The sequence below is a fragment of the Rhinopithecus bieti genome, unplaced genomic scaffold, assembly GCF_001698545.2.
Source record: "Rhinopithecus bieti isolate Rb0 unplaced genomic scaffold, ASM169854v2 scaffold_30732, whole genome shotgun sequence".
NCBI lineage: Eukaryota > Metazoa > Chordata > Mammalia > Primates > Cercopithecidae > Rhinopithecus > Rhinopithecus bieti.
Genome location: NW_016814045.1, coordinates 2,499,975 through 2,515,935, shown reverse-complemented (window position 1 = coordinate 2,515,935; position 15,961 = coordinate 2,499,975). Strand labels below are relative to the sequence as shown.

The 15,961-nt window shown below is 46.5% G+C and overlaps 1 protein-coding gene across 10 annotated transcripts in view; it reads right to left on the bottom strand.

Annotated features, from left to right (window-relative positions):
• The window catches only part of WWC1 (WW and C2 domain containing 1), a 173,257-nt gene that overhangs the window by 25,504 nt on the left and 131,792 nt on the right, over nucleotides 1-15,961 (bottom strand). For 6 of the 10 annotated variants that reach the window (XM_017849427.1, XM_017849428.1, XM_017849432.1 and 3 more), the window contains exons 14-17: nucleotides 14,589-14,675; nucleotides 13,369-13,561; nucleotides 2,904-3,071; nucleotides 796-887 (exon numbers count right to left, since the gene is read on the bottom strand). In XM_017849427.1, the coding sequence (XP_017704916.1) occupies nucleotides 796-887; nucleotides 2,904-3,071; nucleotides 13,369-13,561; nucleotides 14,589-14,675 (540 nt within the window). The remainder of the gene's footprint in view (nucleotides 1-795; nucleotides 888-2,903; nucleotides 3,072-13,368; nucleotides 13,562-14,588; nucleotides 14,676-15,961) is intronic. The other 4 variants (XM_017849429.1, XM_017849430.1, XM_017849434.1 and 1 more) reach the window with 1 other exon arrangement.

The following is a 15,961-nucleotide window of genomic DNA, read 5'->3' as shown; positions in this document are numbered from 1 at the left end:
CCCCTCCTCTCCCCTCCCCTCGTCTGTCTGTCTCTCTCTCTCTCTCTCTCTCTCTCTCTCTCTCTTTCATTTGAGACAGAATCTTGCTCTATCACTCAGGTTGGAGTACAGTGGCGCAATCTCAGCTCACTGCAACCTCCCCCTCCTGGGTTCAAGTGATTCTCCTGCCTCAGCCTCCTGAGTAGCTGGGATTACAGGCGTGCACCACCACGCCCAGCTAATTTTGTATTTTTAGTAGAGACGGGGTTTCAACATGTTGGTCAGGCTGGTCTCGAACTCCTGACCTCGTGATCCGCCCACCTCGGCTTCCCAAAGTGTTGGATTTACAGGCATGAGCTACCACGCCTGGGCCTCTTATTCTTAAATGAAGAAGTAAACTTCTATCTTCTTTCTGTCTAATATTTCTGCTCTCCATTCCTGAAAGTCAAATGCAATTCCCAAGGACTCTTTACTTTATGGCAAACTACACAAATTTTCCATTTAGAGTAACATAAAGTTTCTTCTTCTTTTTTTTTTTTAGCAAAATAAATGTCACTATATCAAGATAAAGAATAACATTAGGTGTGAACTAGCATAGGTGATCCATGGGAAACAAAATGGCAAATTCGAAAGGAATTCTGGGAACCATCGTACTAGGTTACATTGCCTTTTTGCCTATAGAGAACCCATGAGGAGAGGAGTTCTCAGTCTTCCCAGTGGAACCCTTCTCTTAGTTGCACTGGCATTTGGGGATCTCATTGCTGGGCCTAGATCCAGGCAGGGCAGCTCCTGGGGCCCAAGGGTGTGCTCACTCACCAGCTGTCTTCCAGCGTCTGTGTGCTGCTCCTGCCCTCCTGCCTCTTCTCCAGTTCCACCGCTGTCTGTTCCAACAGAGCAGACACAGCGTCCTATAGAGACAAAGGCTGCTGGGTCACTGGGTACAATGTAGGTGCCACCCTACCTGCCAGGAATCAGAGCATCTCAGACCTGTGACCCTCCCAGTGAATTGATGGTCAAACCAAAGACCAGAGTGGTTAAGTGTCTTGCCCAAGGTCACTGATAAAACTGGAAAAATTGTCCTTAATTTCTCCAACTAGCAGTTCTCCAGAGAATAGCTCCTGTATATATGAACTTACTCAGCATCGTGGTGGAAGACAGTCAAGTTTAGCAGTGAAGTGAGAGAGAATTAAGGTCTCTGACTGTAAGGAGACCACAGCATCATCAGACCAACATGTGAACCATCAATAACATAATGCATAATGCACTATCTCTTTTTGGAGTGAGAGACCTGAGTTTGAGACCTAGCTTTGCTGAGGAGATGTACATCTTAATGTAATTTGGTTATCTCCCTGAGACTTGGTAAATTGTACATAATAAACGGAATAGTGCCTGATGCAAAAGGAAGTACAGAAAATGATGATGATGATGATGAAAAGAAGGTGGGGTGGGGAGGGAAAGGACAGGAGGAGGAGAAAGAGAAAAAGAAAATAGACTTAATTTATCTATTTGCTACCCTTATCTTTACCTGTATGTCCCAACCCATCCCCTGCATAGGAATTCTAGGCAGTGGCTGCCCAAACTAACCAAGTACCAACAGAAGGAGCAACCTCTACAGAGAGGAAAGGATCACTATAGAGAACTACAAGAAAACCTGAATCTAAAACACTCTCTAACTTTTTGATGTGGTCAGGATCCCATAGAAGTCCAATACCCTATATGTAAGACTAACTTCACTGCTCAACTGAGTCCTGACCAGTCTGTCTGGCCAGTAGGTGTGGGCTTTCCAAATGGGGGAGACAGTTTAAGGATATTTTAATACATTAAAGCGTACTGCACTAACTAAAATGAAAAAACATATTTTTTCACTGAAAATACGCAAATGTAAGATTTTCTTTTCTTTTTTTCTTTTCTTTTCTTTTTTTTTCTGAGATGGAGTCTTGCTCTGTTGCCCGGGCTGGAGTGCAATGGTGTAATCTTGGTTCACTGCAACCTCTGCCTCCAGGGTTCAAGTAACTCTCCTGCCTCAGCCTCCCTAGTAGCTAGGATTACAGACGACTGCCATCATGCTTGGTTAATTTTTGGAATTTTAGTAGAGACAGGGTTTCACCATGTTGGCCAGGCTGGTCTTGAACTCAGAGATCGACTCAAGAGATCCTCCTGCCTCAGCCTCCTAAAGTGCTGGGATTACAGGCATGAGCCACCATGCCCGGCCAAGATTTTCAAGTTACAAAGTCATAATGGAACAGTTACCAAGTGCTCTTTACATGTATTTCTTCAAAGCATCATAAAAACTTTTTTCTTTGTTTTAAATAATTAATTATTATTATTATTATTTTTGTAGAGACAGGCCTCACCATGTTGCCCAGGCTTGTCTTGAATTCCTGGCCTCAAGAGATCTTCCTGCCTCGGCCTCCCCAAGTGCTGGGATTATAGGCATGAGGCACCGTGCCCATCCTCATAACAACCTTTTAAGGCTCATGTTAGACATTAAAAATTGGATGCTCAGAGAGGCAGTATGACTGACCTAGCCCTCTGATTCTCTTCCCAGGACTTCCAGCTGCCTCTTATACAAAGTCTCCACTATGGACCTTGAACAAAGTAGGGGTCCAAGAAAGTTCATCTTTTACCTTCCACAGTTTTCTATCTCCTTCTCCATTTCATTTGTAAAAAATCATGAATTAAGTTTTCGTTAGCCAAGTGGTATTAGGTAGAACAAAGGACAGAAGGAGGAAGCACAGATGTGGAAGAGAGCAAGTTGTGGAAGGGGAGCTGCCTGCCCCTTAGTGGAGATCTCTCCTTCCCTGTCTTTTTCTCCTACTTCCTCCACCCCATTTTTCTCCTCTTGTGATGCCCGACCACCTTCAGTTCTGGGAGAGGCTTTCCCTTCCAACATCCAGGTGATGTCTTGTGGGAGGGTGGCGCACCTGGTCCCAGCTCACCGTGCTTGCAGGCCCTGGGGCAGGGGCCGTGACTCCCACTGGCTTGAGCTCCCTGCTCTGTTTCTTCAAGTATTTGTAGCCAAGGAGGTTGTACCAGCGAGTCGACCTCTCCCCAGACCGGCAGACCTCCGCCAGGCTGATCTGGGCGCCTCCCTGTTGGGGATGGAAACAAGGAGAACATAAGCGGGGCAGAGGGGGGAACCAGGTGTCAGGGAATTTGGTTCATGGGGACAGTATGGAGAAAACACCACTCCAGATGAGAGGGAGGCATCCTGGCAGGAAGACAGGCCAAGTTGTTAACATTTCCAATAACTCATTTGTCGTTCATTCATTCGTTGATCGGTTTAATCATTTGCCAAATCTTTATTGAGGACTTATCCTATGAATTTTTTTTAAATGAAAAAAACTATGATAAAAAAACCTTTAGTTTACCATCTTTGCTGCTTTTAAGTGCAATTTCAGTGGTATTAAACATTATGCACATTGTTGTAAAAGAGATCTACTGAACATTCTCATCTTGCAAATCTGAAAGCTTCACCTCCTGGGTTCATGCCATTCTCCTGCCTCAGCCTCCCAAGTAGCTGGAACTACAGGCACCCGCCACCACTAATTTTTTGTATTTTTAGTACAGATGGGGTTTCACCATGTTAGCCAGGATGGTCTCGATCTCCTGACCTCATGATCTGCCCGCCTCGGCCTCCCAGAGTCCTGGGATTACAGGCGTGAGCCACCACACCCGGCAACTCTACACTTACTAAGCAATAACTTCCTTTTTCCCCTTCCCTGCAGCCCCTAGTAACCACCACTGTATTTTCTGTTTCTATGAATTTGATGACTTTAGATACCTCATATAAGTGGAATCATACAGTATTTGTCTTTTTGTGACTGGCTTATTGAACTTAACAATGCCTTCAAGGTCCATCTGTGTTGTAGCGTATATCAGAATTTTATTCCTTTTTTGTTGTTGTTTTTTTGGAGGTAAGATCGCACTCTGTTGCCAGGCTGGAGTGCAGTGGTGTGATCATAGCTCACTGTAATCTCGAACTCCTGGGCTAAGAGACCCCCCTTTCTTTTTAAGGCTGAATAATATTCCACTGTATGGGCATGCTACATTATGCTTATCCAGTCATCTGTTGACGGACATTTGGGTTACTTCTACCTCTTCACTATTGCGAGCAGTGCTGCCATGAACATGAGTGTACAAGTAATTCTTTAAGAACCTGCTTTCAGGGCGGGCATGGTGGCTCATGCCTGTAATTGGAGCACTTTGGGAGGCTGAGGCGGGTGGATCACCTGAGGTCAGGAGTTCGAGACCAGCCTGACCAACATGGAGAAACCCCATTTCTACTAAAAACACAAAATTAGCCAGGCGTGGTGGCATATTCCTGTAATCCCAGCTACTCGGGAGGGTGGGGCAGGAGAATTGCTTGAACCCAGGAGATGGAGGTTGCAGGTGAGCTGAGACTGTGCCAGTGTATTCCAGCCTGGGCAACAAGAACAAAACTCTGTCTCAAAAACAAAACAAAACAACAACAACAACAACAACAACAAAATCCTGCTTTCAATTATCTTGAATATATGCCCAGAAGTACAATTGCTAGGTCATATGGTAATTACATTTTAAATTTTTTAGTGGAACTACTACACTGTTCACATCAACATTTGCTAAGGAAGTGCTTATAATCCCACCAACAATGCACATGAGTTCCAATTTCTCTACATCTTCACCAACACTAGTTATTTTGTGTGGTTTTTTGATAGCCATCATCCAAATATGTGTGAGGTGGTATCTCACTGTGGTTTTGATTTGCATTTGTCTGATAATTAGTAATGTTGAACATCTTTTCACATGGATGTTGGCCATTTGTATATGAATTTTGGAGAAGTGTCTATTCAAGTCCTTTCTCCTTTTCAAATTGGGTTATTTGATTTTTCTGTTGTTGAATTCCCATTCTGTGTTAGTTATATTAAGCACTAGGTTCTATGTTATGTACTGAGCATAATGATGGTCCCCACATGGTTCCACCTTCTGGGAGCCAGCACTCTCCCAAGGAACTCAGGAACTGAACAAGTAATTAATTCCAAGTGAGGTAGAAAACTGCGTTATCATTTCTTCTCCACTAAATTTGCAAAAGTTTAAAAAATTGACAACAAATGCCGTTGGTGAGGTTATGGGAAAATAGGCCCTCTCTCACCTTGCTCATGGGAATGTAAAATGGCAGAAACCCGATGGAAGGAATTCAGTCATATCTAGTAAAAACATAAATGCATTTTACCCTTCGACCGAGTAATTCTCCTTGTAGCTGTCTATCCCACAGATACACCTGCAGAAATCTGCACAAGTACAAAATGACCCACAAAAAGAGTCTTCATTCTGACCCTCTTTGTAATAGCGAAAGTTTTTTTTTTTTTTTTTCTTGAGACAGAGCTTTGCTCTTTTTGCCCAGGTTGCTGGAGTGCAATGGCATGGTCTTTGCTCACCGCAACCTCTGCCTCCCAGGTTCAAGCGATTCTTCTGCCTCAGCCTCCAGAGTAGCTGGGATTACAGGCATGTGCCACCACGCCCGGCTATTTTTTTTTTTTCTATTTTTAGTAGAGACGGGGTTTCTCCATGTTGGTCAGGCTGGTCTTGAACTCCCGACCTCAGGTGATCCGCCCACCTCGGCCTCCCAAAGTGCTGGGATTATAGGCGTGAGGCACTGCGCCCAGCCAACAGCAAAAGATTTTAAATGACCCAAAGTTCCAGCAACAGGGAACAGACTGAAAGAACTATAATCTATCTATGCAATGGAATATTATGTAGCTGTGTAAAAAAGAGAAAGATCTCTTTATACTGATGCAGAGAGATGGTCAGGCTATACAGTTAATAGAAAAAATAGCACGGTGCAGAAAAGAGTATATAATATGCTACCTTTTGTGCAAGAGAGAGGGAGATAAGTATATGTGTCTATAGTCTATGTATATATTGCACCATGTTTGAGGTGCAAGGGGGAGTGAACATGATCATACGTGCACAAGAAATAATGGAAAGATGAAAAAGAAATTAATCAAAGTGGTCACCTATATAGGACAGGTGGTGAGGCTAGGGTGGGGAGAGAGCATGATTTCTCTTCAGTAAACCTTTCCATACAATTTTTCTTTGAGTTATGTAAATATATCCCTTAAACTGAAAACAAATTATAACAAACTAACCTAACTGACTATAAGCTCACAGAAAAGGGAATTATTTCAAGTGACTTAATATTTTTACTGTTTTGTTTTTCCCCCCTACATCCTCCCTAGAAATTACTACAAACTAATTAATCATTCCTCAGAGGCTTTATTGTTTTGACATGTCCAAAAATGAGCCCTGGTCAGGTTTGGGAAGGTGGTCAGCTCACCTTCCCCTAACACACCAGTGTCGGTGGGTGGAAGGGGCTACCCAGACTCTGTGCTGATGGGTGGTAGAAAGACCAAATGCCAGTTTGCAAAACGGACCTGTAGCCAAGTGTATTAATCCGTTCTCATGCTAATAAAGGCAATACCCGAGACTGAGTAATTTATAAAAGAAAGAGGTTTAGTTGACTCACAGTTCAGCTTGGCTGGGGAGGCCTCAGGAAACTTATAATTACGGCAGAAGAGGAAGCAAACACTTCCTTCTTCACATGGTGGCAGCAAAGAGAAGTGGTGAACAAAAGTGGGAAAAGCCCCTTATATAACCATCGGATCTCATGAGAACTCACTCACTATCATGAGACTAGCAGCATGGGGGTAACCGCCCCCATGAGTCAATTACCTCCCACCAGTTCCTTCCCACAACACACGGGGATTATGGGGGGCTACAATTCATCAGGATGCATCAGAAGGTGGCAGAGCTGTACTAGGTCTGGGACAGTGAAAGGTGGTTTCTGAGAGCACAGTGGTGAGTGGGGAGAGGAAGAAAGCACGATGCTGACACTTCACTTGTTTAGCACCAGCTTCCTCATCTGGAAAACAGGGAAAATAACTCCTACCTACCCGCCTATTGGGAGGATCAGAGTGAATTAAATGCTTGGCACACTTCAGGCACCCAGAATAAATGTACATATATATAAATATTTGTCTATTGCTTATTTATTCATTAATTAAAAACTCCCTAAGCCCTTCGCAGACTCTGGAACCACAGAAGCATGTAAGATATGATTCTTCCCCAAAATGGCTCATGGTTTCCTAGGGAGATAGACAGCTATGTTGGATATTACAGTTCAGAACATGCCAGGCCATGTGTGAGGTATGAGGGGAAAGGACCAGGATCACAGCTTTGAGATGTAACACTTCCAGTAGATTATTATTAATTCTAACAAGATACACTGTTTATCTGGGGCCGGCTCCCAGCTGTGAGTATCGTCTACCTCAGTAAACTGGACGCACTTTTGAGGGCATTTACATTTTCATTCATTCATTTATTCAACACACAAAAATGTGCTGAGAAGTCTCATGTGCCAGGCACTGTTCTGGGTGCTGGAGACAGAGCGGAATTGAAGGCAGATAAATATTCCTGCCCCATGACTTTATATTTGCGTCTAGGGGAATCAGATAACAACTCCATAGGTAAACTCCTTACTGTGTTTCATCGAATCTAAGATGCCATCATTTAAAAGTGTACTATTATTTTATGCACCAAGAAAGAGAAATAGTTGCCAATTAAACTATAACTTGTCATCTAGTACACAGTGCATCTTGATTTCAGAAATAAAATATAAAGATAACATGTACCCTAGAATCTATGAGGTACAGTGAAACGTTAGGTGATAAAAGGTGGTGTAGAGAAAAATACTACAGGGAAGGGGGCTAGAAGGGGATAAGAGAGCAGAGAGGGTAACGGGATTTACATAGGGTGGAAGACCTCGCTGAGAAGGTGACATCTGAATAAAGTCTGGAAGGAGGTGAGGGAACACCTGGGAGGACAGAATGCCAGGCAGAGGACACAGCAAGTGCAAAGGCCTGGAGGGGAGCACATGTTGGCGTATTCAAGGAACACGAGGCTGGAGGAAGAATTTTGCAGATATAATCCCAGAGACAAGAAGTGGCCAAATCCCAAGAGGCCTTGGAGGCCGGCAAAGGACACAGGTGTTGACTCTAGGTGGAGACACAAGCCATCATAAGGTTTGAGCAAAAGAATGGCATGCACTGATTTACATTTAAATAGGATTAGTCTGGCTATTTTGTTGAAAAAAGAGGAAGGGGAAAAGGAAAGAAGCTGGGAGACCAAGTAGGAGATGGCTGCCATCATCCAAGGAAGGAAAGACAGTGGCTTGGGTCTGGGGAAGTGGTGAGAAGTAGGATGTAGGGTTCTTTTGAAGCTGGAGCTAAGAGGATGGGGTAAGGGAAAGAGAGGGGTTACGGATGACTGCAGGGTGTCTGGCCTGAGCAATGGAAGAATGAGATTGCCATTGCCTGAGACAGTGGACACACAGGATGAAAGGTCAGGGGCATTCTTGTGGCCATGTTAGTTTGAGGTCCTATTTTACGTTTAAGGGAAGATGCAGAGCAGGCAGTGGAGATATACGAGATTCGAGGGGTGTGGGGAGGCCCAGGCTGGAGCCCTGCACTTGGGATGGGTTTGCAACTGGGAGATAAAATGAGATTACCAAGGAAACGAGTAGAAAAGGGGAGGATCAAGGACCCAGCCCTGGGCCCTCTGACATAGGGAGGTCAGAGAAATGAGGAAGAACCAGCAAAGGAGACCAAGATGCTAGAGGTGAGGGGAGAACACTGGAAGAGCGAGGTAACCAGGAGACCAAGCAAGGGCAAAGGATGTTGAGGGAGGTGGAGTCAGCAACTGCAGCAAGTGTAGCTGGCAGGTCCAGAAGGAAGATGGAGAGTTGGCCTCTGGTCTGGTAACAAGGAGCTCACTGATGAACATGATGAGGACACCCTCGGTACAAAGATGAGGGCCAGGCAAGGCACGGTGGCTCACGCCTGTAATCCCACCACTATGAGAGGACAAGGTGGGCGGATCACTTGAGGTCAGAAGTTTGAGACCAGCGTGGCCAACATGGTGAAACCTCACTCTACTAAAAATACAAAAATTAGCCAGGTGTGGTAATGTGTGCCTGTAGTCCTAGCTACTGGGAGGCTGAGGCAGGAGAATGGCTTGGACCCAGGAAGCGGAGGTTGCAATGAGCCAAGATCATGCCGTTGCCCTCCAGTCTGGGTGACAGAGTGAGACTCTCTCTCAAAAATTAAAAAATAAAAGTAAAAAAATATAAAAAAAAGAAAGATGAGGACCAAAGTCCACGTAGATTGGGTTACAGAGAGGAAGGGAACACCTCTTTCAAGTTTTTCTATAAAGAAAGCGAAAGAAACAATGTAGTAGTTGGAAGTGGAAATGGGGTGAAAAAGTTTTAGGTTGGGTGTGGTGGCTCATGCCTGTAACCCCAGCCCTTTGGGAGGCTGAGGCGGGAGGACTCCCTGAGCCCAGGAGTTCAACCAGCCTGGGCAACATAGTGAGACCCCATCTCTACAAAAAATACAAAAATTAGCCAGGCATGGTGGTATGTGCCTGTAGTCCCAGCTACTGGGGAGGCTGAAATGGGAGTATCACTCGAGCCCAGAAGGTCAAGGCTGCTGTGAGCCGAGTTCACAGCACTGCACTCCAGCCTGGGCAACAAAGCAAGATCCTCAGTCAAAAAAATGTTTGTTTTGTTTTGAGCATGGGAGAAATAATAGCAGGATGATATACTGATAGGCTGGATCCAGTGGAAGAGGGAAAATTGAAGACAGAGGAAAGAGCAGAATGGCTGCTGGAGTAATGTCCTTGTGAGAAAATGGGGGCACTGGCCTCAGACAGGAGTGCAGAAGGCCCATCCTCAGAAGCCAGGGAAATGGCAGAATTTACAAGAACAGCTAGATATGGTATGGGGGCCCTCTTCTGAGTCTGTTCTGTCTTCTCTCCCTGAGAGAAGTATGAATTAGTCATTGTGATGAGTGGGTGAGTAAATCATCCAGGGAGATACAGTATAATTTCTGGGCAGCATTCAGGGCTCATGGGAAGTGAGTGATTACCATTTCCAAATGACACCATACAGAGTGGTTGTGTGCATTTTTTTTCCAGTTGCTCAGTTGGAGAGGAGGGGGTGGAGAGCTCGCTTTGACAGGGCTGGGGTTTTGCCAAGTTAGTATGCCAAAGTGAGAGGGAGCAAGGGAATGGTTGTAATGGTGAACCATGGGACGTAAGTGGGGCCTGAGAAGCAGGCTAGCTTGAGAGAGCCTGGGCTGGGTGGCACTGAATGCAGCAGTAGAGCAGTGGGCAACTAGGCCCCCTGCGATGCCATGCTAGGGCATTTGGTGGTACTGTTGCCTGCAATATTGGGAAGGTGGGCTGTGTAGTCCTCCAAACCTGTAATCTGGGTCTGGGGACATGAGAGACACTCATAGTAACCCCCTGAGAAGTGGCATGGTGTGATGGCTACACATAAGGAAGCTGGAGTCTCTGTTCAAATCCAAGCTTCGCCATCTTCTCCTTGGATGACCTGGCAGGCTACTTCGCCTTTCTGGGCCTTGATCCCCTATCTTCCTGGGGCCATCGCGAAGATTAAATGAGATACTGCACACGAAGTTCTTAGCCCACTGGTAGACACATAGACTCGGCTCAGTACAGATGCTGTTGCTGCCTGGCTGAAAACGGACTGGGGATTCCACACACCCTGCTGCCCAGAGTCTCTGCGTGGGAGCGGACAGGCCCTTTTCCCTCCCATCTCACTTCCTCTTCTCCTCCAGCCACCAAAATACGACAGCCTGACACTCCATGTCCCCACCGTATACGGGAAAGGAGGTTTCCCATTGGCTGCAGGCAAAGACAAGCCACAGTGAGATGAGCGCTTTGGCTGCTGCCATGGCAACTAGCAATGACCAGACTTCAATTAGGAAGGAGGAATAAAAGGCATCCAATTAGGAGAAGAAAATAGGATTTAGCCTCTTTTCGTTTAGGAATGCCCAGAGCCAAGGGAATGCTTCGCTGGAGGAGACCAGGCTTGCCAACCCCTTCAAGTCACCACCCCCACCTCTGGGCTCCAGGGAGCCCTGTGCTGGCAAAAAGACAGCACAGAGGCACTGACGTGTGTGGACTTCAGTGGTAGACCCGCCGGGGTTCAAATATGGCTTCTGCCACTTTCCTAACTGTCTTTCACCTCTTTGTGCCTCAGTTTCTCCACTGGAATATGCTACCTATTTTGCAAGGTTGGAGTGAGGATCAATAGAGATAATGGGCTGGGCGTGGTGGCTCACACCTGTAATCCCAGCACTTTAGGAGGCGGAGGCAGGCGGATCACTTGAGGTCAGGAGTTTAAGATCAGCATGGGCAACATGGCGAAACCCCGCCTCTACTAAAAATACAAAAATTAGCCGGGTATGGTGGTGCACGCCTGTAGCCCCAGCTACTCAGGAGTCTAAGGCAGGAGAATTGCTTGAACCTGGGAGGTGAAGGTTTCAGTGAGCCGAGATCACGCCACTGCACTCCAGAGACTGAGAGCGAGACTCAGTCTAAAATAAAAAAAAAAAAAAAGAGATAATGCATGTAGAGAGCTTAGCTCAGTGCCTGCCACATAAACTGCATCCTACTGGCATTAATTATTGCATTATTGTCAGTAACAACATCATTGGCCTCACCTGGGAGCTTGTTAGAAATGCAGAATCTCAGGTTCTGCTCCAGACTTGCTGAATCAGAATCTGCATTTCAGCCAGAGCTCCAGGTAACTTGTGTGCATGGCACAGTTTGAAGCTCTGCTTTAGCGCCTTGTTTAGTCTTCAGAGAACCACCTCCAGGAAGGCAGTATGAGCCAGATTTTACAGATAAGGGAACTGAGACAGAGAATTGAAGATTGTGAGGAGACACAGCTGGAAGGGCAAGCCTGGAGACAGCCCCAGGCCACAATCCAAAGATGTGGCCCCACAATGCCATGATAGAGAAGGTTTTACAGAGCATGAAGATCCAGGCAAGGATGGAGAGCAAAGAGATTCCCTTCTCTGGGCAAACGCCTGTGATTTACAGCAGGAGAAAGGGGTGAGCCCTCCGAGAAGGCAGTGAGAAGCTCCACATTCCAGCTTCCAGACATGGAGGCAGGAGAGGCTTGGAGAGGTGTATACATCTTGCTTCTTCCCTTTGCACGCATCCCACATTTTCCTCCATCACTTCAACCCATCCATTTCCAACACGGCCCTCCTCACAGTTTGTTTACATCTTAGCCATCAATGCTGGCGCCTTGTCTGTTTGGTTCCCCATTGAATCCCCAGCCGCAGACACAGGGGTGGGGACACAACAAGCTCCCAGTGCAGATCTGAGCATGAGTGGAGCAACCTTCTAGGTATAATGTCCATGCTTGGGCTCCTTTGTGCTCACAGTTGAGTTATCAATGAAATACTCTAACACTAAATGGCATCAGGGTTAACAAAGCCCTTTACTTCTTTTAATTCACTTGTACATCGTAAGCCCGAGTTAGCTATTATATAAATCCCCCTTCTACAGACGGGAAAGCTGAGTATCTGTCTGCACTTGGGTCTGCCTGTCTCTTAGGATACAATGTACCTGGGCTACTTCATTCCCAGTCCTGACTCCTGCCAATGCAGTGACAGATGGAAGCCAGAGGAGGTCAGTTTCAGGGAGGAGACTAGCAATGGCCCCATTCAATGACAACCCACTGTGGGTCAGACACTTGAATGGTGCTTTACGGGTGCTATCTCAATCCTTATAAAGATTCTTCCAGTGGGCATGATGGAGGCATTATCATTTGCATTTTATGGATAAGAAAAATGAGGATCAGAGATGTTAAGTACCTTGCCCAAGGTCATCCACCTATACAGCAAGTGGTAAAGGTGGGATGTGAAGGCCTATGTGTTTGTTTTCATTATTCTGTGCTTTTTTTTTTTGACACAGGGTTCTGCTGTTGCCCACGCCAGAATACTGTGGCATGTCAGCTCACTGCAGCTCAAAGGATCCTCTCATCTCAGCCTCCAGAGTAGCTAGGACTACAAGCATGCACCACCAAGCCTGGCTAATTTTAATTTTTGTAGAGATGGGGTCTTGCTGTGTTGCCCAGGCTGCTCTCGAACTCCTGCACTTGAGCGATCCTCTGGCCTTGACCTCCCAAAGGGTTGGGATTACAGATAAAAGCTACCACACAGCCATAGTCTGTGCTTATCTAATCTCTCATGCTGTATAGTAAAGCTGCGGCATGCGGCTTTTTCCAGGTTCTGGCAGTTTTAAAAGGCACTTTCAGGTCCATTATTCTTCCTCTCGTGAAAGACTTCCTTCCCTCCTACCCTAAGTCTGAGAACAACATTCACCTGTGGAAGCCTTGCTGCCTAGACTCCAAGATGAGCCTGATTGATAGCACAATGTGTCTCCCTCAAGCCTTCTTCCTGAAGCTCAGAGTGGACCAATCTCCATAAACACAGAAGGCCAGCCAGCCACACAGACAGACACGGCCCTTACCAGGCACTCTTCCAGATGGCTCCTGTCGGTGGTACAGACATCGACTCTTAAGGTCTTCTGGTGAAGGGCTGGGTAGGACATGGATACCCAGAACACCTCATTGAACACTAGAGTGTCTGAGGCGTCCAGGGGTCGGGTCCGGAACAGGCAGGTGGTGCTTTCAGAGCAAGGAAGGACAGCCACGCGGATATTCCTAGAGGGAGACAGAACCGCAGGAAACCTTGGGTCAGTCCATGTCTGGGGCTAAAGTGTTGGACTAAACAGCTGCTGAAATCCCTAAGCAAACAACAGTGGATGAGAGTTTGTAGAAGTGAGGAATCTGGGGAATCAGGCCCCATACACTGGAAGAAACTTTGACAAATCGAAAAAAATTCCAGATGCATTTGTCCTTTGGTCCAGACCCTTCACTTCTAGGCATCATCCCACAGATACCCCTGCCTGAGTACCAGTGAGCTATGGAGAAGGCTATTCAGCCTGGCACCATCTGGGTGGGCAAAAGACTGAAAATGACCCAAGCATCCCATCTTGTCTTCCTTCTGTTTTGTCCGCCTTCCTGCCCTTCCTTCTTCCCATATTCGCCACCCTCACAGGCTGGCTGGGTGTAGACCACAGACACATAAGCTTCTGTTGCCACCCTCTGGGCCTTATGATCCGAGAAAACTTGTAGGCAGATGAGTGCAATAAAGGATAAACCCATCTACCATGGGAGGAGCCCGCATGCGGACAGAGCAGGTGTTTGCATCCTATCAGCATCAAGGTAACACGCAGTCACACCCCTCCAAGAGAAGCACAGTGACTAGTGCTGACTCTTGGAAAGAGAAGACCCACCTCTCTCTGCAAGAAACACTTGAGCTTAGGAGAAGATAAAACAGACTGTGACCATTTTTTTCCATGAGGCTCAAAGTTCAGGAGGGTAGGGCCCAGGAAGGATCTGCTCACCACCCCATTCCTACAGCTGGCATTCAGCAGGTGCTCAGCATGCAATGGGGCAGGAATTCACACAGTCATCTAGAGTGCTTGTCTTTACAGTTGGTGTGCTTGCCATTGTGCCTGTATTCACATGCACAGCACTGACATTTAGCATCATAGTCATATGCATTACAAACCCACAGTGTCTTGACATGGCCCATAACTGGATCAGGACAGGGCAGAAAAGTGACCCCCAGGGGTGACTCCGGAGGGTGAGAGTATGCTACACACCCATCCAGCTACATACTCACACTTTCTGGTCTTGTTGCTGCAACAGAGCAGAAAGGTTACTCAGCTGGATGATTAATATTGCAAATTGCTTATTCTTCTCATCATACCTGAAATGAAAAGGGGCATATGAAGTACCTATTAATAACACACTCATCTCTCTCATTCCTTCTCTGTTAAAAGTCACAGGACGTGGCTGTTGGCTGCCCTGGGGACTATGGTGAGCTCAAGAGCATAGGCTCAGTGCTTTGCTGCCATGCAGGGATGTAGAGCTAGAGCTGTCAATTGTTCAAAAAAAATTTTTTTTTTTTTTGAAACAGGGTCTCACTCTGTCATCCAGGTTGAGTTCAGTGGCACGATCAGGGCTCATGGTAGCCTCGACCTCCCAGGCTCAGGTAATCCGCCCACCTCAGCCTCCTGAGTAGCTAGGACTACAGATGTGCACCACCACATCCAGCTAATTTTTTGTATTTTTAGTAGAGATGGGGTTTCATCATGTTTCCTGAGCTGGTCCTGAACTCCTGGAATCAAGTGATCCATCTGCCTTGGCCTCCCAAAGCGTTGGGATTACAGGTGTGAGCCACCGCGCCCAGTCAGTTGTCTGAATTTTTAAAAAGAACCCATAAATGTGGGTGAAATTTCATGATATGGTAATGTTGTCAACTAATTCCTATTAAAAAACACTGAAGGCCAGGTGTGGTGGCTCATGCCTGTAATCTCAGCACTTTGGGAGGCCGAGGCAGGCAGATCATTTGAGGTCAAGAGTTTGAGACCAGCCTGGCCCAACATGGTGAAACCCCATCTCTATTAAAAATATAAAAGTTAGCCAGGCGTGGTGGCACACGCCTGTAATCCCAGCTACTTGGGAGGCTGAGGCAGGAGAATCGCTTGAACCCAGGAGGCAGAGGTTGCAGCGAGCTAAATCACACCACTGCACTCCAGCCTGGGTGACAGGTGAGACCCTGTCTCCAAAAAAATAAAAAATAAAATAAAAAATAAAATTGAGATCATCCCCCAACAAGAGAAAACAAAAAGAGCAACCATGTGTGTATTGACCCAATCTGGGCTGCAGCCCCCAGTGATCAACTTCCATCCCGATCAATGAAACCTAGATGGGATGGAAAGACAAAAGCCACAGCAACAATGAACAAACACACTGAGAGGCAGGAGGTCTCAGTCCCGGTCCTGGCTCTGCCACCAGCCAGCTCTGTGAGTTGGGTCAAGTCATAAGGTCTTTTAAAACCTCATTTCTCCTATCTGTAAAGTGGACGGCTGGGAGGTGAGGAACGAATCGGTGTCCCTTCAGTTAAGAAGCTGCAATGGCCAGCAGGTCCTGCTGGTGCTGCCTTCCACCCTGGGCGGCTGTGAAGGTAAATGCAGGGGAATGCTGCGGATG